The sequence below is a fragment of the Suncus etruscus genome, chromosome 1 (assembly GCF_024139225.1).
Source record: "Suncus etruscus isolate mSunEtr1 chromosome 1, mSunEtr1.pri.cur, whole genome shotgun sequence".
In the NCBI taxonomy this organism is placed as follows: domain Eukaryota; kingdom Metazoa; phylum Chordata; class Mammalia; order Eulipotyphla; family Soricidae; genus Suncus; species Suncus etruscus.
In genome coordinates this window covers 24083144-24105990 of record NC_064848.1, presented here as the reverse complement: position 1 = coordinate 24105990, position 22847 = coordinate 24083144, and the positions used below count along the sequence as shown (strand labels likewise).

Genomic DNA, 22847 nt, shown 5'->3' with positions numbered 1-22847 from the left:
TACAGAGCACAAAGCCAGGAGTATGCCCTGAGCACCATGGGGTGTGGCCCAAAAACAAACAAGCAAAACCTGCAAGTTAGAAGCTGGAGCAATAGCACAGCAAGTAAGGCACTTATCTTTTTTTTTTTTTTTTTTTTTTTTTTTTGGTTTTTTTTTTTTTTTTTTGGTTTTTGGGTCACACCTGGCAGTGCTCAGGGGTTACTCCTGGCTCTATGCTCAGAAATCGCTCCTGGCAGGCACGGGAGACCATATGGGATGCCGGGATTTGAACCACGGACCTTCTGCATGAAAGGCAAACGCCTTACCTCCATGCTATCTCTCCGGCCCCTAAGGCACTTATCTTGCAGCAGCCAATATGGGCGCAATCTCAGCACCCCATATGGTCCCCCAAGCACTGCCAGGACTGATCTCTGTGTACAGAGTCAGAGCATGGTATGGCCCCAAAACCTATCAATAAATAAATTACCCTGCAAAGTGGGTGCTCAGGTGTAAGAGGTCAGGAAAATGAGGCTGAAGGAGCTAATATGATCTAGCCAAGAAAAAGGGAGGCAAGATAGAGAGATGATGGAAGGGCCAGGGCCTGATACAACAACATTATTGTCTGGGTCCAGGGATGCATCTATGAAAATAGGGCAGAAGATCCTGAGTGCCAGTCACCAATGCTGACTTTGGTCATTTCACACACAATAAAACTCACACACAATAAAACACACACACACACACACACACACACAGCCCTCTGGGTGCTCACTTGGGAGACCTCAGGTTATAATCAGGCAAATCTACCTTAGTGGAGTTTTGATTTTGGTTTTGGTTTGTTTTTGGTGGAGGCTACATCTGACTGTTCACAAGGGCAACTCCTGGCTCTGCTTACTCCTAGATCTGAGTTCAGGGATCACTCGCAGAGGTGAGGGAGACCATATGCAGTCTTGTAAACTGAAATGGTGTCAGTTGTGTGCAAGGCAAGTGCTCTATCTGCTGTATCATCTCTCCCACCCAAACCTTTTTGGTTTTGGAGAGAATCTCAGGTTTCTGCCAGCCCCAGCAGTAGGTTGACCTAGTACTGAGCTCTGTCCCTCCAGGGAATCAGCCACCTTACCCTCTGAGCTTGGATCTAGCTCTCCACTTCTAAGCAGATGAATATGAGATGATCCCACAGCTGACACTGAAGGTGCCAATCAGGAAATGGACCAGCTATCCAGTAACTTTGTCACACCCGGCAGTGCTCAGGGGTTACTCCTGGCTCCATGCTCAGAAATTGCTCCTGGCAGGCACAGGGACCATATGGGACGCTGGGATTTGAACCGATGACCTCCTGTATGAAAGGCAAACGCCTTACCTCCATGCTATCTCTCCAGTCCCAAGCCAAATCTTAATCAGTCCAACCACCCACTCCCCTTCTACGAGTGTTTGAAATGTTTGTTGAATGTTTGAAAACCACCTTCTAATTCCTTCTGATTTCAATGAGAAATCTGAGGTCCAATAAGTGATCGGAAAGTGCGAGGGTCACACTGGAAGCCAGGGAAATGGGTCCCCATGGACTTTGTGTTTCTGGATTTCCAGGCGCATCACCTGCCACACAGCACAGCACTGTGTTATTGCTGCAGTCATTTCAGACAGGGTGCCAGGCTGAATGGCTGAAAACACCATTTTATAACAACTCTAGGGGCTAAAAGAGAGAACAACATTTAGGACAAACCCAGATCGATCTCTGGCATTACACAGTCCATTGAGAATCACAAAGGGCAGTCTTAGGGGTCCCCAGCACCACCAGAGTGGCCTGGGCATCCTGGGCATTGCAGGTTCTGAAAATACAGCACTGTTCAGGCCCTTGTGTTGAGCTGCCAGTTCAGAAGTGCCCTCACCAACCTCATTCTCCTGAGCACTGTTTGGGAGATAGCTCTCTATAAATAACAAAAACAACAAAAATAAACCAAGGACTCCAAAGTGTACTGTCAAAGGGAGCAGCGTAAGTGTGTGCTTAAGGTAAGAATAAGGCTAAAGCAATAGCACAGTGCCTTGTACAAAAACTGACCCGGATTCTATCTCTGGCATCCTATATGGTCCTCCGAAAACCACAAGGAGTGATCCTAAGTACAGAGCTAGGAGTAACCCCTGAGTATCGCTAGGTGTGGCCTAAAAGCCAAAAAAAAAAAAAAAAAAGTTTTATATGAGTCTTGAGGAAACTGAAAAACTGAGCAAGTGGCAGTGGCAGCATGTAAAGTAGTTCTTGTGACTCTGAAAGCACCGGGAGAAGCAGTGCATGAGTTGGGGAAAGAAAAGCAAAGGTTGGTCCTTCCCTTGAGCCCACCTGGGCAGTGCCTTATTTTCCCTCTAGCACCTTCACCTGAAAGACAAAGGATGTGAATACCAGAATCTGCTGTTGCCCCAGAAGTGATCTCAGAAGGTAAAGCTTTCCATGACCTCCAAGGCCTCTTTGCCTATGTAGTTTTACTTAAAAGAAAGTCTAATCTAATTTAAAAAGAGTCTAATCACTGGTGTTAGGTTATACCTTATTTTACCCAAAACAAAGATCATCTCTGGTTTCTTTGTATCTTTTTGTTTACTACTTGATTTCACCCAAGACAAAGATTGTCTTATATGTAAAACAGGTGGGACAGCCTCAGCTTACTTGACCCACCTGGGGGGTGGTCTCTGTACTTAATAAAAACAGTTCTAAGCAGGCAGCTTAGAAGAGATACCAGGTAGAAGACTGACAGACTAAGTCAGGGGTCTCAAACTCAATTTACCTGGGGTCCGCAGGAGGCAAAGTCGGGGTGATCCTTGAGCGCAAAGTCAGTAGTAAGCCTTGAACATTGGGGGTGTGACTCAAAAACTAAAACAAAACAAAACAAAACAAAAAAAGATTCCTCTAGGGCAGGGCCACAAAATGTTGTACAGAGGGCCGCAAAGGGCCCTCGGGCTGCGAGTTTGAGACCCCTGAATGTGTTTCACCCTCAACCTGGTTTGGATTATTTCATTCTATACCCTGCTTTAGACTCATTCGCCTGAGGTTGGATATGGAACATGGGGTGGTTTTAACATGGCATGACAATGACATGGCTCGAAGGGCTGGCTTTGAAGCACAGGCTTTGAGGGCAATGGATCCTGAGTTTGAATGCCTATCTTGTGGCCCTGTAATCCTGCGGGCTCCTGAGACTGCTAGGGTGTTTGGGTTTTCCACAGTACTACTAAGCCCAGAAGCACCGAACATTGATCAGATGTTGGATCAATGTTTAATGTATGATCCCAGCATTGAATTCTTAGGCCTGCATAGAAAGATCAAGTCTCTGAGAATGGCTGCCAGATCACCTGAGCCCTGCAATTTGGGTGCACCATCCTTAAATTACAGTCAAATAGGGGATCAACTTGTGTTTATCCTATATATTAAATATCTCCTTTCTTCCTGAAAAGGGAAAAACATCCGTGTTCCTGGACAAAGGTCAGACACACCCATGTACAAAAGGACTCCCACACTCCACTTCCGCAGTTGGGGGTGGGGGCACCAGCTGCCATTGGCCTGCTGAGACGTGTGGGGCTGGACACCTGTTGCCCACTGGTTAGAGTTCTGGCCAAGCTGGCCATGGTGTGGTCTTCACTCGTCCAGGAGCTGTGAAGTAGCAGAGGGTCCCAGCTAACAAAAACAAAACCTCTCTAAGTCTATTGTTTTGTTTTGTTTTGTTAGGGGTTACTCCTGGCTCTACACAATACACTCAGAAATTACTCCTGGCAGTGCTCAGGAGTCCATCTAGGGTGCCAAGAACGGAATGGTTCAGAAGACAAAAATCTCTTTGTTTTTGGGGGAGTTTTTTAGGCCACTCCTGGCAGTGTTTAGGGGTTACTCCTGGCTCTGTCTCAGGAATCGCTCTTGGCAGACTCTGGGGACCATATGGGATACTGAGGATGGAACCTGGGTCCATGCAAGGCAAATGCCCTACCAATGTGCTATCAATGTGGCCCCACAAAAATCTCTTTATAAAACAGAGAGTGGGAAGAGCAGAGCCCAGACAAAGCCAGGAAGCAGTGGAGGATCTCCCCCACCCCCTAAATTCCGTTCTGGAAGGGTCTGAGGTGGGGAACAGGGAATGAAAAGGGACTGTGGTTACATCTAAACCAATGCCACCTTCTCAGGGTGGCACCACGACACCCCCAGGGAAGCAGAGAATCAGAGGACAGCTTGTGATGGGGGCCTGAGGACACTTCCGGGGGAGGGCCAAGTCTGAGGAGGAAACACCGCCAACTATACCCTTTTGGGAGGATGGAAATATTCCCCACACACCAGTTTCCCAGGACAAAGCCCATTGAAAACATTCTCGCACATGCCTCTAGTTTAACTTCTAACTTTTAAAAAAACATACAAAAGGGGCCATTCTACAAACAGTGTCTCTAATTTGTCACTAAGAAAAGAAAAACAGAATCCATAGCTTGATGTTCCTTCCTGTCTTCCTGGGAGCTCTTTTGAGGCCCTAGAAAGAAAGAGGGGAAAAAAATATTAGAGCAAAGGTTCCTGCTTTTAGCACCCCCAAGGCTGTTATAGATATGGTGGGAATCTTTGTAGATTCCTAATGCAGAATCCCTGCTTGGCAAGGAGAGGGTCTGATGGGAATGCAGGGCCCAGCATGGGTCCAACAAGGACAGGACAACAAGACCTTGAGGGCAAAGGCAGAGCCACAGGAGGAAACCAAAAAGGATCCCAAAGGTGGTCTCATTTGCAGAGAATGAGCTCCATGTCCACAGAAGTATATAAGCAAGAGCTTTTTGCCTCTTGGGGGGGGGGGGGCGTTACTGGAGAATAGGGAAGTGAAGATGCTGTTCAAATAGTATGGTTCTGGGGGCTACGTAGCTCTCTCCCCTCATGTACATCCTTTGGCCTCTCAATTTCCAGCTCCTCAGAGTACAAGGACTTCTGCTCTTGGAACATCCACGCACCCCTAGAGCTATGCTATGCAGAGGATAGACTTAGCTGTATAACAATACTGACCAAGACAATCATCCAGTCAATTTGGGTTCCAATTTTTGTTTATTAGATAGTAAAAATAAGAAAGAAATTCTTATTTCTGGGTGAGGGCCAGGCACCCAATGTGGGATAGGGCAGCTGGGAAACTTCCATCTACTCTCTGTGATGTGTGGAGAAGGCAACCTCCTACCGCCCACTGGTTGGAGTGCAGGCCAGCGGGGGATGGTGAGGTCCCGACACCCTGCCCAGGAGTCTCAAGAGTGGCACAGGGTCCCTGCAAAGACACAACTTTAATAAAATAGGGAAAGAGCAGAGCTCGGCTGGCTGCCATACTCTGAGACAAAGCCAGAGTGCTATAAAAGATGTCCCATAAATCCCTGGGGGCCGCTGGGGGTGTCTGGTGTTGTCCAGAGCAGCCTCGCTAGGCCCAACTGCTGGACTTTCAGGCTCAGCACTGAGAACTCACTGCTCTTGGCTATCTGTGCAGGTTTGAGGCCCACAGTGACAGGGACAGAGAATATACTAGGAGAGATTTTACCTGCTAATCTTTTCTTCACATGTTCCTACTCTGATGTCCTCTGTCTCATCAATGTCTATTTCTTTTCTTATTATACTTCCTTTTTTGTTTGTTTGTTTGTTTGTTTGTTTTGAACTTGGGTGTTACTTTCAGAAGTGCAAGGAATCTAACCTCAGCTATCGGCATGTAAGCAAGTACCTTCACTCCTGAACTCTCTCTCTGGCCCCTTGATTGCACTAAACTCTTGGGTTGATTGATTAAACTCTTGGGTCACATAGGTGTACTTACTGATAACGATGGCACAGGAAGGTGGCACTGTTACATGAGGCCAATGGGGGCTGGGAAGCGAGGCACCCCATATTCTCTGAGATCTGTGACTGTCACTGTGCCATGAGCCTGGGCCTCACCGGCCATGTTAGCAGAATGACACTGGTATACTCCCTCGTCTTCCTTTTGCAGAGGGTTAATCTAGAAAGAAAACAGCCACATTGATATGGTTCTCTGTAGCACAGACATACTTACGGAGTTATAGACAGCAGCACAGCAACACTGAAGATGCCCCTAAACATGCACTTGAGGATGCTATGATCGAGGTTCCATCCCTGGCACCACACATGGTTCCCTGAGCACTCTACACAGGATTCCTGAATGCAGAGCCCGGAGGAACGTGAGAGGCAGGAAAAAGGTTAAATATGTGCTTCTGAGTCTCACCACCACCTTGGACTTTAGGCATAAGGATTTAATTCAAGTGTTGTTGTAACCAACCTCCCAAAAATAGTGCTTTAACACAATGCAACATTGTTGGTTCATTTCATCTCATATGTAATCTTCCTTTTTCATATCAGATGTCCAAGTTTCAGTGGTAAGGTCAGGGGTCAGCAGAGATGTATTTTTCCCCTGAAAGATATAGGAACCCCCTCGCTCCCATGCCTTGCCTTTGCCACTAGGAGACTGCTGTATTCTTCAACTTATGTCCTCTTCATCTTTGAAGCCATCCAGGGCATGTCACTCTCACTCTCCGCCCTCTCTCTGGCTTTCTCTTCTGCCTCCCTCTGCCACATTTAAAGTCCTCATGCAATAGTAGTGGATAAACCAAATAACCCAAGGTAATGTCCTGATTAAAGCCAACAGATTATAAATGTTGTCTACCCCCTCTTTAATCACCAATGTTCATATCTACAGATTTTAAGGATTTGGACAAGGATGTCTTTCTGGGACTGTGAGTCTGTTAATCATGGCTCAGGATTATAGACCTGGTCTGCTCTGCACAGTTCTTCCAGGCTCCAATGAAAGATAGATAAGAACAGCATAATACAAGGTCAGAACAATAGTACAGCAGGTTGAGTACTTGCCTTACACACTGCTGGCCCACGTTCAATACCCGAAACTCTATATGGTCTTCTGAGCCCTATCAGGAGTGATTCCTGAGTGCAGAGCCAGGAGTAAGTCTTAAACACTGCTAGATTGGCAAGAAAGAAAAGAAAGAAAGAAAGAAGAAAGAAAGAAAGAAAGAAAGAAAGAAAGAAAGAAAGAAAGAAAGAAAGAAAGAAAGAAAGAAAGAAAGAAAGAAAGAAAGGAAGGAAGGAAGGAAGGAAGGAAGGAAGGAAGGAAGGAAGGAAGGAAGGAAGGAAGGAAGGAAGGAAGGAAGGAAGGAAGGAAGGAAGGAAGGAAGGAAGGAAGGAAAGAAAGAAAGAAAGAAAGAAAGAAAGAAAGAAAGAAAGAAAGAAAGAAAGAAAGAAAGAAAGAAAGAAAGAAAGAAAGAAAGAAAGGAAAGGAAGGAAGGAAGGAAGGAAGGAAGGAAGGAAGGAAGAAGGAAGGAAGGAAGGAAGGAAGGAAGGAAGGAAGGAAAGAAGGAAGGAAGGAAAGAGAAAAAAGAAAGAAGGAAGGAAGAAAAAAGAAAGGAAAGGAAAGGAAAGGAAGGAAGGAAGGAAAGAAGGAAGGAAGGAAAGAAGGAAGGAAGGAAGGAAAGAGAAAAAAAGAAAGAAGGAAGGAAGAAAAAAGAAGAAAAGAAAGAGGAAGGAAGGAAAAGAAAGAAGAAAAGAAAAGAGAACATCATAATACATTATTGAAAACTCAAGGTGCTTTACATGGGCAGCTGATAACAGTCATTATTCATAAGCCAATAAGACACTCACCACAATCCAGGCCGTGGCCTCATGGTCAGAGGGACCCCCTCGCACCTGGACAGCCATATTGACGTGATCCCCGGGCAGATCCTCCAGCACTGGGGTGCCCTCGGGGGACTGTGTGACCTACAGTACAAAGAAAACCAGCAGTGGTGGGCCTGGAGAGATAGCACAGTGGCGTTTGCCTTGCAAGCAGACAATCCAGGACCAAAGGTGGTTGGTTCGAATCCCAGTGTCCCATATGGTCCCCCGTGCCTGCCAGGAGCTATTTCTGAGCAGACAGCCAGGAGTAACCTCTGAGCACCGCCGGATGTGACCCCCCCCAAAAAAAAAAACCCAGCAGTGGTTTAGGACATGCTTTTATGCTTTTCTGCATCAGGACCACCAACAGCCATCCTTGTCCTCATTCTCCCACTGACCCAAAGTTAAGAAAACCTGGCCCCTATGAAAATGTCAGTTGCTTTCTATTTATTTATTTTAAGTTATTTTATTTAAACATCATGGTTACAGGGTTGTTCATAATATAGTTGTTTTTTTTCACAGTTATAAAATTGTTCGTGATTGACTCTCAGTCATACAATGTACAACATATTTCATCAGTGCACATTTCCCACCATCAATATCCCCAGTTTCCCTTTAGCCCTCTCTCCCCCACCTGCCCCTGAAGCAGACATAATTTCTCTCTCTCTCTTTACTTTTATTTCTTTTAGACACTGTGGTTTGCATGTCACTTTATCCTTTTAGCACCAGTCAGTTGCTTTTTAAACTTAAATGGAATTGTGTGTCGTCAGCGCCCCCTGTTGGTTATAAGCACAACCACAGCCCAGAGCTGTTGAGAATTCCCCTACTAAATCTATATTCACCAGGTTTGTATATTTCTTTGTCTTTGTGCATGCAGATTTAATTTTGCAAGTAGATCGGGTGAGCCGCCAAACAGCCAGGTTCTTTCAAGATCCTCTGAGGAGCTCCTCATTTCATTTCTGCTGCCTAGGTTAGAGCAACAGCAGAACATTCTGGGACAATAGAGAGTTGGAGGAAGCAAATGAATGCACACTCTTCTCTGTGCATAGCCCAGTGTAAAGGTTCTGGACTATGAGCCTGGGGGTCAAGGAGTGGTATATGAGGTGTCTTGTAAAAAAAATCTCTTGTCCACATATAAAAGTACACAAATACACTTAAAAGAAAATAAAAAGCAACAACTTCTTTTTAGGGTTGAAGATAGTACAGAGGTTACAAAAGCAGATAAGCCTTGCATGTGGCAACCCAGGTTCAGTCTCTGGCACCCCCTATTGCCCTCTGAGCCCTGCCAGGAGTGATCGCTGAACAAAGAGTCAGAATAACCTCTGAGGACTGCCGGTGTGACCCAAACATCCTCCCTAAACCAAAAAAAAAAAAAAAAAAAGTATACACATACACACACACACAGAGTTCCTGGCATACATACCTTTCTCCACATGATGGCTGGGGCAGGCACTGCCCTCACCTCACAAGACAGGGATACTTGTGTCCCAGAGATGTTGTGAATGTTCCGAGGAGGAAGGACAATGACAGGAGCTGCGAGAGGACAGGGAACAACTTCTTTACCTGCCTGTTCCTAGCACCCCTTGGACTCCCAAGGAGACAGCAGGGCAGGGGTTGGAGAAGAGCTCAGTCCTCAGACCCAGAACAGCCTCTGCCCATGTCCTGGCCCTCCTGTCTCCTTCGTTCTAATAACAGGAACAGAAATGCCCAGAATGGGCAGAGCTCCTGTCTTGTCACACTCCCATACCAGGCCCTGTCTGGCCTCAGCTGCCATCTGCTCTCAGCAACTGGGAAGGCTGGGGGGTGGGGGAGGAGTTATTGCAGCCTGAGACAAATGGGACCCTTTCCATTTGGGGCATTTCACAGAATAAAACCCTCAGAGCAGCTGCACCCGACGGGGTTCACATTCATTGTAGTCACTTCCCAGACCTATTTGCATATCAAGAAGCCCAAAGCCACAAGGTGCCCCCCGGCCCCCCCTCCCCCCACCCCCCTACCCCCCCCCCCCCCCCCGCCAAGGAAGAAGGTTACATCAGAGACCCAGCAAGTGGGGGTGGGAGAGGCTGAACATCTCTGGAGGGAATGGCAGGTGAGAGATCTCAGTATAGGAGAAATTCTAAGCAGAGGGCTTGGGGATCAAACAGGGACTTGCTCTGTCAAACTGGCCTGGTTCCTGAACCACCAAACCATCAATTGTTCCCCCCTACCCCCCATCCCCAGGAGCAGTTTTGCAACCTTCCCCCAGCTGGCATCTTGGTTTCTCACCTTTCTACTCAGATAGTCTGGCCCTTGGCTTGGCTGGAGAATCTCTGGGAGTGTCTCTTAGCCAGGCTGTACACTGCTTGGGAGTACACCCCAAAACACACAAAGAAATTCCTTGCTGAGAGGCCCAGGGATGTGACTCAGTGGCAAAGAGAGGCCTCATCACTGCTCACGGAATTAGAGAGAGTACCCACTGGTTGGTTTTTCCATGCACCACACTCTGTAGCTCCAATACAAGCACAAACTATGATTGTGAGCACTGAGAGTCCTACACAAGGGCAGTGGCTGTGTCACTTGCTGTAAACACAAAGGAGAGGAGGAAGGGGACAAAGGAAAACAGTACTCTTGGCTGACACTCTCTGGGTCTGACACCTGCTCTGCTCAGAAGGAGACAACCACACCACTGTACCCACCCCTCCCCAGGGATCTCCACAGGCCAGGCTCAATGAGGGTTGGGGGAGGGTTCCCACTTGCACAAAGTGCCCACAGCTGAGTTCTGGACTTGAACCAGGGGGTCTAACCCTTTTGTTTGGTTTGGAGCCCCATTCCTCTGATGTTTCTCCTCTTATGTGGGGATCCTGCATACCAGGGCTCCAGCAAAGTACGCTCGCACCCCTTTGAGTCCCCTCCCAGGCCCCCTGCATCTGCTGGATCCTGGACCAAACTGCATGAGTGCAAACTCAGCCTTGGTGAAGAAATGCTCCCAGCCAGGGCTTCTGTCTGTAAGCACAGCCTCTAGAATGCAGGGAGAGGGAAGGAAAGGTAAGTGCAGGCTGGGCTGAAAAAGGGAGTTGGAGGCTGCAGGAAGAGACCCGCAGAGAAAGGTGCCCAAGGCTTACTTGCTCATTCTCCCCACTCTCCCCTTCACTCTCACTTCTTTTCTCCCTCTCCTGACTCTCTCTCCCTCTCCTCAGTCTCCCTCTCTTTACACCCCCTCTCCTTGCTTCCCTTCTTCCTAACCCCAAAGAACAAAGGGCTTGAGACAGAAGGTTGGAAGAATAAGTAAAGCCGCAGGATGAAAGGGTACAGCAGTGAGACTGGCTGGGTCCCTCCAGACCTGGAAATGAACCCCATCAAGTTGCTGCCTGAACAACTCCTGGGAAGCTGTTTGAGATCCATAGAGGGCAGCACCAAAGGACTTTCTAGCACCCCAGCACCCTGTGCCCTGCCCAGGCTCATCAAGCTTCCACTTGCATGCATCTAGTGGTAACAGGCTCACTACTGACCATGCCAGGCATGTCCATCCCTGGAGAAAAGCCCTCACCTGGAGTGAAGATTTGTGGGTCCCAGGCTAGCTTTCTGGGGAACCCCAAGATGATGCCAAGGCACCTGATGGCCTCCAGTCACAGAATAGCCGCTGACCCCTCACCCCCACTCTCCCATGACTACCTCCCAACCCACTTATTCTGCCTTGGCAGGATCAACTCAGCCCTCCATCTGCCTGGCTCCCAGCACCATGCCCCTTCCCTAGTGAACAAAGGTCCCAGCTTCTACCCAGAGCTCCAGGCTCCAGGGCACTGATACTGCTTGTAGCAATCAGTCATCTGTGTGACCAGTCATAAAAGTCTAAGTCACAGTCTGAGTTATCTCAGCCTCCTCTCCACAAGCTGCTATGGGGACAAGCTGCAGAGGGTGTGATCACAGCCCCATTAAGGCTCCCCAGGGGCCCACCAGCAAACACACAGCACATTCTACTTTTCTTTCTTTAAATATTGTCTTTATTTAAAGACCGTGGTGTACAAAGTTGCTCATCACACAGCTGTTTCTAGCATTCCACATTTCAACATATTGCACTTTCCTTCCTGGAGAATCATACATTTTGCAAATTGATTCCCTTCCTTGCTCTCAGGCTTCAATGAACAAACCAGTGACTCACACCTCATCTCCCTCTCCACCTGCCCTTCTATTTTCTCCTAATTAAGGAGATGAGCTAAGAACTGTCTTGGCCTTTGGCTTCCTGACCAAAAAATACCACGTAGTTTTACAAAATTTATTTTACAAAAAAAAATTTTTCTTTTTACAAAATTTTACAAAAGGGTCCCCTGCTCCTTACAGTGAATAAGCCCTCACATATGTGACTGCTTTAACACTGACACACAGCATGTTTTCACACACGTATGGGACACTCACTCCCCTGGTTCTGGAAGATTTTGAGGCAAACGCCCTGTTTTGTCATTACTGCCAAATCCAATTATCTTCAAAATTTCCCCCAGGTCTCTCTTTCTCAGGGTTCAGTTCCTTTCAGCACATCTGAATTCAACTTCAAAATTTTGATGGGCCAGAGAGAGAGAGTATAGAGGTATCACACTTGCCTTGCATGCATATGTGGTCCCCATGGCAGTAAAGTGGCATTCCCTGAGCTCCCCTCCCTGCATTCCTCAAGTCATTTGTCTCCTTATTAAGACTTTTTCATCAAATTGCCTATAACCTGCCCTCTTGCCTTTAACTTTGTCTATGTTTCAAAGGAGGCATTAAAAATGTGGGGTTAATAAAGCATAAATTCCCACTCAACCTTTGTTCTGGGTCTAGTCTGTCAGAGCTCCAGCTCTTCACTGAGTCTGCCTGGTATAAACAAATCCTGCTTCTATTCTATATGGTCCCTGGGGCCAGCCAGGAGTGATCCCTGAGAGCAAAGCCCGCCAAAAATATTATGATGATAATGATAATCAATTAAAATGATCAAAAATGTTAAAAAAGAAAAAAGCTCTGTGGGTGACTGTTTGATTTTTTCCAGTCTGATCAGACCAAAACCTTGCAACAGTACCCTGAACACCACCAGGAGTGATCCCTGAAAGCAGAATTAGGAGTAAGTCCTAAGCATTGCAGAGATGGTTTGAAATAAAATAAAAAAATTTTTGTTTGTTTTTTGGGCCACACCTGGTGGTGCTCAGGGTTACTTATGGCTCTGCACTCAGGAATCACTCCTGGCAGGCTCAGAAGATCATATGGGATGCTGGAAAATTGAACCTGGGTCTGTCCCAGGTCGGCAGTGTGCAAGGCAAACACCCTACCTCTGTGCTACCATTCCAGCCCCTGAAATAAGTTTTTACCCATGGCAGCACTTTACAATTATTGACATAATAATTTAAATAAAGCATGGGAGCTGGGTGCAGGAGCCCAGAGGGGGAGTTCTTGGGAACCCCTGGAGCCTTTTTTTCAGAGGCCACCATGCACCACTTTCACCCTCACCCCAACACTGGAGTGAAAGTAGGGGTTTTATGTCTAGAAAAATCCAGGCCCAGCAGGACAAAGGCTGGGAGGAGCAAAGTGCAAATTTGTGTACACCAAGTCCTTGTAGGTTTTCAATGTGAAATTTCCACCAGCCAGGACACCCTTTCAGAGTAAGTAAACGGTTGGTTTCCAGGCCCCCCCCCCCCCCCGGAAAGCCCAGGGTTCAGGGATTTGTTTGAAGGACTGACTTTCGGTACTCTGACTTATTACTGCAGGAGGAAGCTGAGCCAAAGCTCAAGGGACCAAGAGAAGACAACCTACATGAGATGCCAGCTCCCACATGCCTCTTGGGGGTTGCCAGAACTGCCACTTGCTATCCAGATTCCAGACTTTCAGGAGGAGAGGGGGCATGTAGCACATGCCGACTGGGGCACAGAACACCCACCTTGTGAGTTCTGGGAAGGGCGGGTGCCCTGAAATCCTAGTTCCCCAACCTCAACCCAAGGGAATCTTTCCAGCAGCTGATGAGGCCAGTCTCTCCCCAGCCCTGGGGGTGGGGAGGGGAATCTTTGTGCACAATAGACACCCCCTCAAAGCACATGGAGATAGCTCCTGTGCAGACTCTGAACAATGGTGGACTCTCCTTACACCAGGAGAATATTCCACAATGGAGATAGCCAAAGAGCTCATTGGACTGTGCGCCTGGGGTGTTAAATGTTGGCCACATAAAATTCAGGCTCAAGACCCTATCTCTTGGACTCTGTTTTCCCTTCTTTAAAATAGGCCCACTGTCTTTCCCACTTTCCCCAATGTCCCCTCCCTGTAGGCTGTTGTGAGCAACTCTTAACAAGATCTTTTGTCTGTAAAAAGACGAAAGGACTTGGCAGGTTTGTTTACCCCCATCCCAGAGTGGTTTCAAAGGTGCTTTTTAGTTGAGCAGTGTATCATTGACCTTTCCTAGAAGTTCCACTGACCCAGTTGTCATTCTGTGAGCCCAGGGGACAAGTCTCTTACCTTCCTGTGACCCCCAAGCTGACTGGGGTTTCTTCTCTCTCTACTTCCCCCAAGGGCCATGTGGCTTCCAGGCATAAGGATGATACTGGCCTGCCCAACCTCAGAAGTACTGGCCCAGCCATTTTCCTTGCTAGATACCTGTTTGCTTCTACAAGGGCCCACAACAGCCTGGTAATGCTGGATGTCACCCACGCAGCCTGTGCAACAAACCCAGCTGTGCACCCATTCAGGTTGCACTGCCAGCTCTGGTTGGTCAAACATTGCCCAGGGAAACTCTGGTGCCTGAGGATCCAGTTGTCAAGCACAAGGCTGAGGGGAGATGTGAGATACCTTTTTCTGCAAATCAAATTAATGAAAGTGGCCATGCTTTCAAGGGGCAGGGAGAGAATGCTGTGGGCAAAAATGACTGTGAGATCTGCACAGACAGAAAGGATCCACGCTGTTATGATTAGCCAAGAAGATGAAAGGGCTCCACAATATTATTAATGTCAGGATCTGTACAGATAAAATGGGTCCACATTATGGGTGTATGTATTATATATATACATAAATATTGATTTGGGGGCCATATGCAAGGCAGGATTTTTACCTGCTATATTAAGGTTCCAGCCTAATATTATTAACCAAGCAGATCTATACAGATGAAAGAACTCCAAGTTATTAGGAGCCATGTGGATCTTCACAAACACAAGAGGTCCACATTCTTATTAGAGCATCCTGCAATCTGTGCCCCCAACCCAATCAGCCCTTGACTGCTCGAATAAAAGATCTCACTCAAATGCCTCTGAGATTTCCTTACAGCTAATGGTGCTCGGGAAAGGCAGAATATCAAACATCCTCCCCCAGGACCCCATCTGCTTGTATGAAAAAAGCTCACAACCAAAGGGTATAATAACCAACATGCACTGAACAGCCCTGATAATTTATGCTAATAGTCGCTTTACAATGTAGAACAAGAAACAGTTTAATCTGGCTCCCTGCAGCCTGCACCTCAAATCCCCTTCCTCAGCATGAAAGCCTTCTGAGCCCCAGGTTTTCCCCTTCTTTGTCCTTCTCACAAAGTGGCTTTGCTGCCTCTCTGAGTTTCCCAGGAACAAGCACCTTCTCACACAAACTGTTTCTCAGTGGGACTATAATTCCAGCCCATGTGGACTTGAGAAATGCCGAAACTTTGGAAGGTGGGGATAATGTTCCTATGTGATTGAGCAGTCAATTACTACACTCACCTGATACCTGCTGCTCCCTCCCCTCTGGATATTAATAAAAGGTCAGGGCACAGACACCAAAGATTCAGCCAGTGAAAGTATTGAGAGCAACAATAAGGATGAGTAAGAAGTCCAGGCCGCCTGACAGGAGAATTGGAGCGAAGTTCTGCACTACATGAAGCCTCACTGCTCCATCCATAAGCAAGCTGGGTCTACGACTCTACCAGGGGCTCTCTCTGAGGTCTCCTCTCTCCTCTGCCCCTCACTCCACATGCCACTTCACCTCTCAACCTAGGTATTTGGACCCATCCTTCAAGGTACCTCTCATCTTGGGTGCTGCTAGGCTACCTCTATCCTTCACCCTTTCACCAGTCATAAGCCTTGAGGAGGCTGATGCAGATGGAGAAAACCTCTGTAAGAACTCCAGGTTCCCTTTGATCAGATTTCAAGCACCCCCTCTAAACAACCCAGGTTGGGTGGGCCAGAGAGATAGTACAGCAGGTAGGGCAGCCAACTTGCTGGCCGCCAACTCTGGTTCAATTGCCAGTATCCCATGTGGTCCTCCAGGTACTGCCAGGAGTAATTTATGATTGCAAGAGCCTGAGTACTGCCAGGTGTGGTCCCAAAACAAACAACAAACAAAAGAAAGAAAAGCCCAGATTGGGACCACATTGGGCTAGGGAGCAGTAAGGAATCTTACTCTGAGAGCACCCTAGTGTGTTCCTTTCTTCTTCTTCTTTTTTTTGTTTTTTTGTTTTTTGTTTTGGTTTTTGGGTCACACCCGGCAGCACTCAGGGCTTAGTCCTGGCTCTACACTCAGAAATCACTCCTGGCAGGTTTCAGGGGGACCATATGGAATGCTGGGATTCGAACCACGATCCTTCTGCATGCCTTACCTCCATGATAACTCTCCGGCCCCCACCTAGTGTTCCTTTCTATTCAGTGGCAGTGAGATTTGGCCAGGTTGTTTGCAAACATGAGTAAAGAAAAGGATGAAAGTGGGATTCCCAATAGCAAAGAATGAATTACTCGTGGGAATGTAAACTGGTTCAGCCTCCAAGAAGAAGTTAATGAAGATCTCTCAAACAATGGAAAATAGAACTACCATATCATCAAGCCATTCCACTCCTAGGTAACTATCCCAAGGACACAACCATACTAATTAAAAAAGCCACACACATGTCGATGTTCATCACAGTAGTGTATGTAATAGTCAAGGGCTAGAAATAATTCAAGTGCCCACTGGCACATGAGTGGATTAAAAAAAGATTGGGATTCATGCCCCATGGAGAATCACTCTAGCCTTTTGCTATACAACATGGATGGAATGGGAGGGGTCATGCTAAGGGAAAACAGTTAAAAGGAGAAAGATAAACAGCAACTTGTTTCCTACCTAATGCAACATATAAAGAGACAAAGGGGAACCTGAGAAATAGTATCGTGGCAGGATGCTTGCCTAGCACATGGCTGGCATGTATTTGGTCCCTGGCACCCCACAAGCTCCCTGAGTGTTAGCCCTTATCACTGCTGGGTGTGATTCCAAACAATGTTCACACACGCGCACACACACACACACACACACACATACACACACACACACACACACAGAAAAAACAAAGGGAACTAACCATGAACCAACCATGATGTTGAAAACAAACCCGTAGATGAACAGAATTCATAAACTCTAAGGGAGAGTCCTAGAGAAGGGTCCTCTCTGTGATACGTACTCTGCTTCAGCAGTGATCATGGTGTGCTCATATTGTACCCCTAAACCATAATCTCTTGTGCTTATAAACTAACATTACCTCAATGCTCTGCTAAGTGGGCAGTCTGGGACATAGTGGACATGCATTTGTACTGAGAAATCATTCTCAAGCTTTCAGGCAAGTCAGAGCCAAGACCGGAGAAAGACCTGAAGATAAGCCAAAAAACCAGTTCCAAAGGGGCGGGGAGGCACTGCTGGACAGGAGGAAAGTATGGGGGCTGGGCAGAGAGGACTCAGTCCCCAGTCTGGGAGGGGCGCAGCTGCATTGGGGTCCTAGGGGGTGTGATTACACAGGGCTCCTGCAGTGCCCTGAGATGAAAGGATGGCTTTAGGGCAAAGCAGGAGGGGGGCTGTTTTCTCCCCAATCACCTCCCATTCCACAGTCCTCATCTCCCCCTCCAGACCTCCCCACTACAACCCAGGGCAGGGAGGGGATGCAATTACTTCAGAACAAAAAGGACAGAAGCAGTAGCCAGGAGTGAGGTGGACACCAAATCCATCCATCCCTTGGGAAGAGAAGAATTGCAGAATCTGGGGGGGGGGGGAGTCTGGCACCAGCCACCATCAACGGAACCCTTAAAAGCAGCTTCTGCATGGACCAGGGACCCAGGATATCTTGGCACCTAGACCCATTCTGGGGATGGGGGGGTGATGTTGAGGAGGGAGTCCAAAGAAGTGTCAGAGAGAGTCAGAGGTAAAGAAGCTATCACATCTACTGGTCATTTGGGGGTTTGGGGTTTCCATCTGCCATCTGGCCTCATGTAACCATAGCAACCCCACCTGATGACGTTTAACCCTCTCCAGCCTTGTCCTGATAGCACAATGACTTTGCTGGTCACCCTGGACAAGTACCTTGCTGCCCTGGCTTTCAACTTCCTCACCTAAAGGGCTCTAATGGGAGGAAGCCCAGGTTGCATCTCCTCCATGCTGCGGGAACTGTTACCTGGCGGGAGACAAAGGGAGCTGCCAAGAGAGCTGAGGAAAGCAGATCTCAGAGAGAGTGACAGGAACTGGGAGGAAAAGGAGGAGCAGACAGCATTGGTTAAACATCAAAGACAGAAGGAACAAAGGTTCCAAGCTGAAGGGACCCCAAGGGGCATCACTGGAGCCTACACATTCCCCACAGAAGGGAAGGGACCAGACCTGATGGAGCTCTGGGCCTCAAGCAAGCCCCCACCCCCCACCAAGAACAGCCAGTGGCTGTGCTCAGGACTGCCCCAGCCCCCTTAGAGGCATTTCCCAAAGGCCGGTGGGTATAAGGGGGATAGGTGAAGCTCATGTTTCTCCAAGCATAGAAAAGGCGCACTGGTTGAGGAGAGGAGCTTCACTGTAGATCTGCACGCCCTGTTCGAGAAGTCTGGATTCCATCCTCAGGTTCAGGTCATAATTCTTCCCAGGACACTGAACCCTAAACCTTGCTCCTTCACTCTCAACTCTGCACTGCCCCCTATCTGCAATGTAGAGAACTGATGGAACAGTTTTCCCAAACCTGGCGAGGTCCATTCTTTTTGCTGGACATTCCAAGACCCATATAATGTTTTATTTTCAGTTGCTCTATTAAAAATTACATAAAGAGGAAAGGCAACGAATGCCCATAGATTGATACTGAGGATTCCCAAGGACGATTTACTATCAGGAGATGAAGCTTCCTTGCTAAGTCTCTAACAATGAAAGCCTCCAATTCATGTTAGCCATCAAAACCCGACTATGTCAGCACATAAAAAACCCAAAGGGTCCTTGATAGCACTATCGATTTGGGGCTCCGAGCTCCAGAGGTCTTAGTGGGCCGGATCCCATCCACCCACTGGACACTTAGCACCTTTCCTCCACCAACCCCTTGTTTCCTCCACTTGGTCTAGACATGCTTTCCCCTTCCTCCTTCTGGATCTTTACTTCCCCTACACTCTCTAGTCCAACAATTCGACCTGGCTGGGCCCACTGCTGCATTCGGAGGTCTTGAACGAACGCAGTGGCCAGCACACCCACTCCAGCATTTGGCCGCAAAGGCAAAGTTAGATAGATCTGCAGCAGTAAAGGAAGAGCAGGTTCCCCAAGTTCCCACTATCTTCGCGGTGGCTGTCTCTATAAGCTCGGGAAGGAGGGGACTCCTGGTCCTGCAACTTGGATCACCTGGCCACCTGCAGCCCAGCCATCGGTGTACCTGTTGAGAGGATAGCTGAGTGCCGGGGTCCCACCTTTCCCGCCCTTGCCAGCCCCGTGGGGGCTGGTTCTCCACTCACCCAGTTGACAAGGCCCATCGCGCGCCTTGTGCAGGTGGCCGGGGCGCAGACGGAGCGCGAGGCGGGCGCGGAGACGGAGCGCGCACACGCTGGGGTAGGAGCGGCCGTCGGAGCCGCACACGGGGCCGCGTTGCGAGCACACGCAGAGCCCGGAGCCCTCGGGTCCCGATCCCGCAGAGTTGCTCGCGCACACCAGCCCGGGGCCGCAGCGCGCGCCCGAAAGTCCCCCGCAGCTCGCACCCTCGGCGCCCGGGCAGCGCGTGCAGCACCCGCACTCGTCGCGCGCCAAGATCCCGGGCACGGGGCAGCGTGCAGGCGCCAGGCAGCTCTCCGGACGGCACGGAGCGCACCCCGGACGGAGCGAGAGGGCGCGGCGGAGCCCCAGGGAGCGAGCCGACAGCAGCAGAAGTAGGAGAAGCAGCGGAGGGAAGAGCACGGACAGGCGGCCCATGGTGGCTCCGAGACGGCCGAAGCAACGGCGCTTCTACCGGAGCTTGGATGGAGGGCCCGCACGGGCGCAGCCTACAGCCTCCCCGTCAGCCCGGCAGCCGCTGATTGGTCGCGTCTGCACCGCGGGGTGCCCACACGTGGCTGCCAGGCCCCCAAGCTTTGCGCTGCGGAGTGGGGCTGTGGGCTGGCTCCGGGCGGCTAGCTGGAGGAGGGTCGGACAGCGACTCTGGGACACCTGGGGAGGCCCAGTTGGAAAAGAAAACTTGCCCGAGGTCGCTGTGCATGGGCCCCGTTTGGATACGCTGTCTCCAGATGCAAGGCTGCTGCTCCTTTTAAGCTTCCCAGAAGGATGCGCTTTTCCTTTCTTTTCTTCTTTTCTTTTTTTTTCGCATTTAACGATTTTCTAAGGTTATTATTATTATTATTATTGTTTGGGTCACAACCGCTCAGGGGTCACTCTTAGCTCTGCGCTCAGAAGTCTCTCCTGGCAAGCACAGGGGACCATCTGGGATGCCGGGATTCGAACCACCGTTTGTCCTGGATCAGCTGCGTGCAAGGCAAACGTCCTACCGCTGTACTATCTCTCCGGGCCCATGTCAGGTCCAAGATTTCAGAATTTCACGTTGGAAAGTTTTCCGTCCTTCTTTATTCCACAGGCACCCCCAGCTTCTGGAAGCGACTCGTCAGTTATTGTGTATTTTTCCAGGTTTCTGGGAATTCTGTAGGACTAGGAAAACAGGTGTGATGGTGTAATTTCTCGCTTAGAAGACGAGCACACATAGCTGCCCGCTTGTTTTTTATTTTTCCACCTTTGGTATTTCCCATAGTTTCCTTCTTCTCCGACCATTTCTCCAAATCAGCTTGTTGTCCAATTAGAGAAGTCCAGTTTCCTTGCCCCCCTCTTGCCCTTAAAGCTACAGAAAGACAAGCAATAACTACTCTTGGTGAGGAGTCTTTATTGTTTTGTTTTTTAGGCCACACCCAGCTGTGTTCGGAGATTACACTTGGCTCGGTGCTCAGAGATTACTTTTAGCGGTTCCCGGGGATAGAACTTGTGTCAGCTCCGCCAGGGCAAGCACAATACCGACTACATTCTCCCTCCAGCCCCAGGGTATCTTCAAGCTTAGCTTTGAGCTTTTCACCTTCCCACAGTTTAACTGCACAGAAGCTGTAACTGTTGAATCAGTCGCTCCTGGTTCTCCATCATTATGGTCTGTGTGTCTGCCATGGAATCTGGTAAGGTGCTTGTCCTTTTGGAGTTATTTCTGCATGCTAACACTCTGCCAGCTTGGAGCCAGGCTCTGTGCCCAAGCCCTGCCTTACCCTGACAAAAGATTCAGAAGAGAAATCCAGGGGCAGTCTGATGTGTCCCCAAGTGAGACACAGAATGGCAGGACAGAGGGAGTACTTGGTGCCCACCCTTGATCAGTGACTCTCCTTCCCTCGAGCTCTATCTGCCTTTGTCCTGCTGAGCTCTTTCTTTCCTGATCTCCTGCATCCCCACTGGACTGCACTTCTGAACAAAGGGTATCTTGGTAATCAAGTACAGCCCTTCCCTGACTTGCAGTCCATCAGAGAACATCCTTCCCCAGTGGAGCCCCTGCATCCTGCATGAGCCACCTTTGTGGTGGTCAGCAAGACCAGCTGGCCGACTTCTTCATCTCTTCCCTTTAGCTGCTAAAGGGAAGTTTAGCAGCAGAAACATAGCACAGGCTTTCAGGAGTACAGGGCAATGAGGACAGAATTGAATACATGTGATAGAATATCTGTATAGAACTCTGTTCTGTCAGTATATATATATATATAATTTTGATTTTTGGGTCACACCCGGCAGTGCTCAGGGGTTACTCTTGGCTCTATGCTCAGAAATTGCTCCTGGCAGGCACGGGGGACTATATGGGGTGCTGGGATTCGAACCACCATCCTTCTGCATGCAATGCAAATGCTCTATCCCCATGCTATCTCTCCAGCCCCTGTTCTGTCAGTATTTATGAGCTAACTCTTCCACCAGGAGCCTGCTGACTTTACCTAGGCAGCTTTTTAGGTAGTTGGAGTAGGAATGGCATAGGTGGGGTTCTCAGTGTCAAGGATGAACTCAGGGTTCCTATGTGCAAAGCATTTGCACCAGCCCTTTATATTCTCTGGCCTGTGGAATAGACTTTTAAGGTTCTCAAATCTTTTGGCTCTTGGTTCCTTTCTATGAATCTCTCTTAAGGGAATAATCAGATTTCACTTTGAAGTTACTTCAAAGTGTGAAACATTACTGTGAAACAATGGAAATAGCATGATAACTTAATACCCTTTGATAGGCAATAATTAAGTTAGGATGGTGCTGGGGAGGTTACAAAGGGGTAGAATCTATGATTTGCATGTGGAAGGCCCAGATTTGAACTCTGACACCACCTGGTTCCTGAGCACCAGTGACCAGGAGTCACTCCTATGTCCTGAGCAAGGAATAATACCAGAATACCATCAGGTTTAGCTCCCCCAAAATAAATACATAGATTGTGGCACATCCAACAATAAAGGACATTGAATATGTGGACATTGAACATGAATTAGGATAAGCCAGAGCAATAGTATAGCAGGTAGGGTACTTGCCTTGCATGCAGCTAACCCATGTTTGATGCCCAGCATCCCATGTGGTTCCCTAAGCCAGCCAGGAACAATTTTTTGTTTGTTTATTTTGAGATCACACCCAGCAGCACTTAGGAGCTACTCCTGGCACTGCCCTCAGAAATTAACTCCTGGCAGGCTCAGGGAACCATACAGAAAGCTGGGGGTCAAACCTGCACCATCAACATAACAAGGCAAATGCCCTACCCTCTCTGTTATCACCCCAGCCCCCAGGTGTACTTTTTGAGTGCAGAACCAGCAGTAACCCCTGAGCATTGTTGGGTGTCATTCCTCACCCCACCCCAAGGAAGAGGGAAGGAGTTGTAGATTAATTGAGACAGAAAGATATATTGTTTAGGGATTATTTCTCAAACAGGGGCCATTCCAAAAGGCTGCAGGTAAATATCAAGTAAATAGGGACCATGACATGAGACTAGGGGGCCAGCCAATAGAATGAGGGGACCGCCAGGAAAGAAAGTCAGAAGAGAACCTTGTTCTAAAAG

At 48.4% G+C, this 22847-nt stretch overlaps 1 protein-coding gene across 1 annotated transcript; it reads right to left on the bottom strand.

Moving 5' to 3' along the window:
* Window positions 1–5792: 5792 nt before the first annotated feature.
* Window positions 5793–19729, bottom strand: IGFBPL1 (insulin like growth factor binding protein like 1). Its single transcript, XM_049784169.1, has 4 exons — window positions 19279–19729; window positions 9045–9154; window positions 7610–7726; window positions 5793–5942 (listed from the first exon to the last, which is right to left on the bottom strand). The coding sequence occupies exons 1-4, from the start codon at window positions 19727–19729 to the stop codon at window positions 5793–5795; spliced, it is 828 nt and encodes a 275-aa protein (XP_049640126.1).
* Window positions 19730–22847: the final 3118 nt, after the last annotated feature.

Coding starts and splice junctions, on each gene's coding strand:
- IGFBPL1 (XM_049784169.1), bottom strand. CDS start 19,729: ATGGGCCGCCTGTCCGTGCTCTTCCCTCCGCTGCTTCTCCTACTTCTG. Junction 7,727..9,044: donor CAGCCATCATGTGGAGAAAG/GTATGTATGCCA, acceptor TTTGTACTGTAG/GTCACACAGTCCCCCGAGGG. Junction 5,943..7,609: donor AGGCCACGGCCTGGATTGTG/GTGAGTGTCTTA, acceptor TTTTCTTTCTAG/ATTAACCCTCTGCAAAAGGA.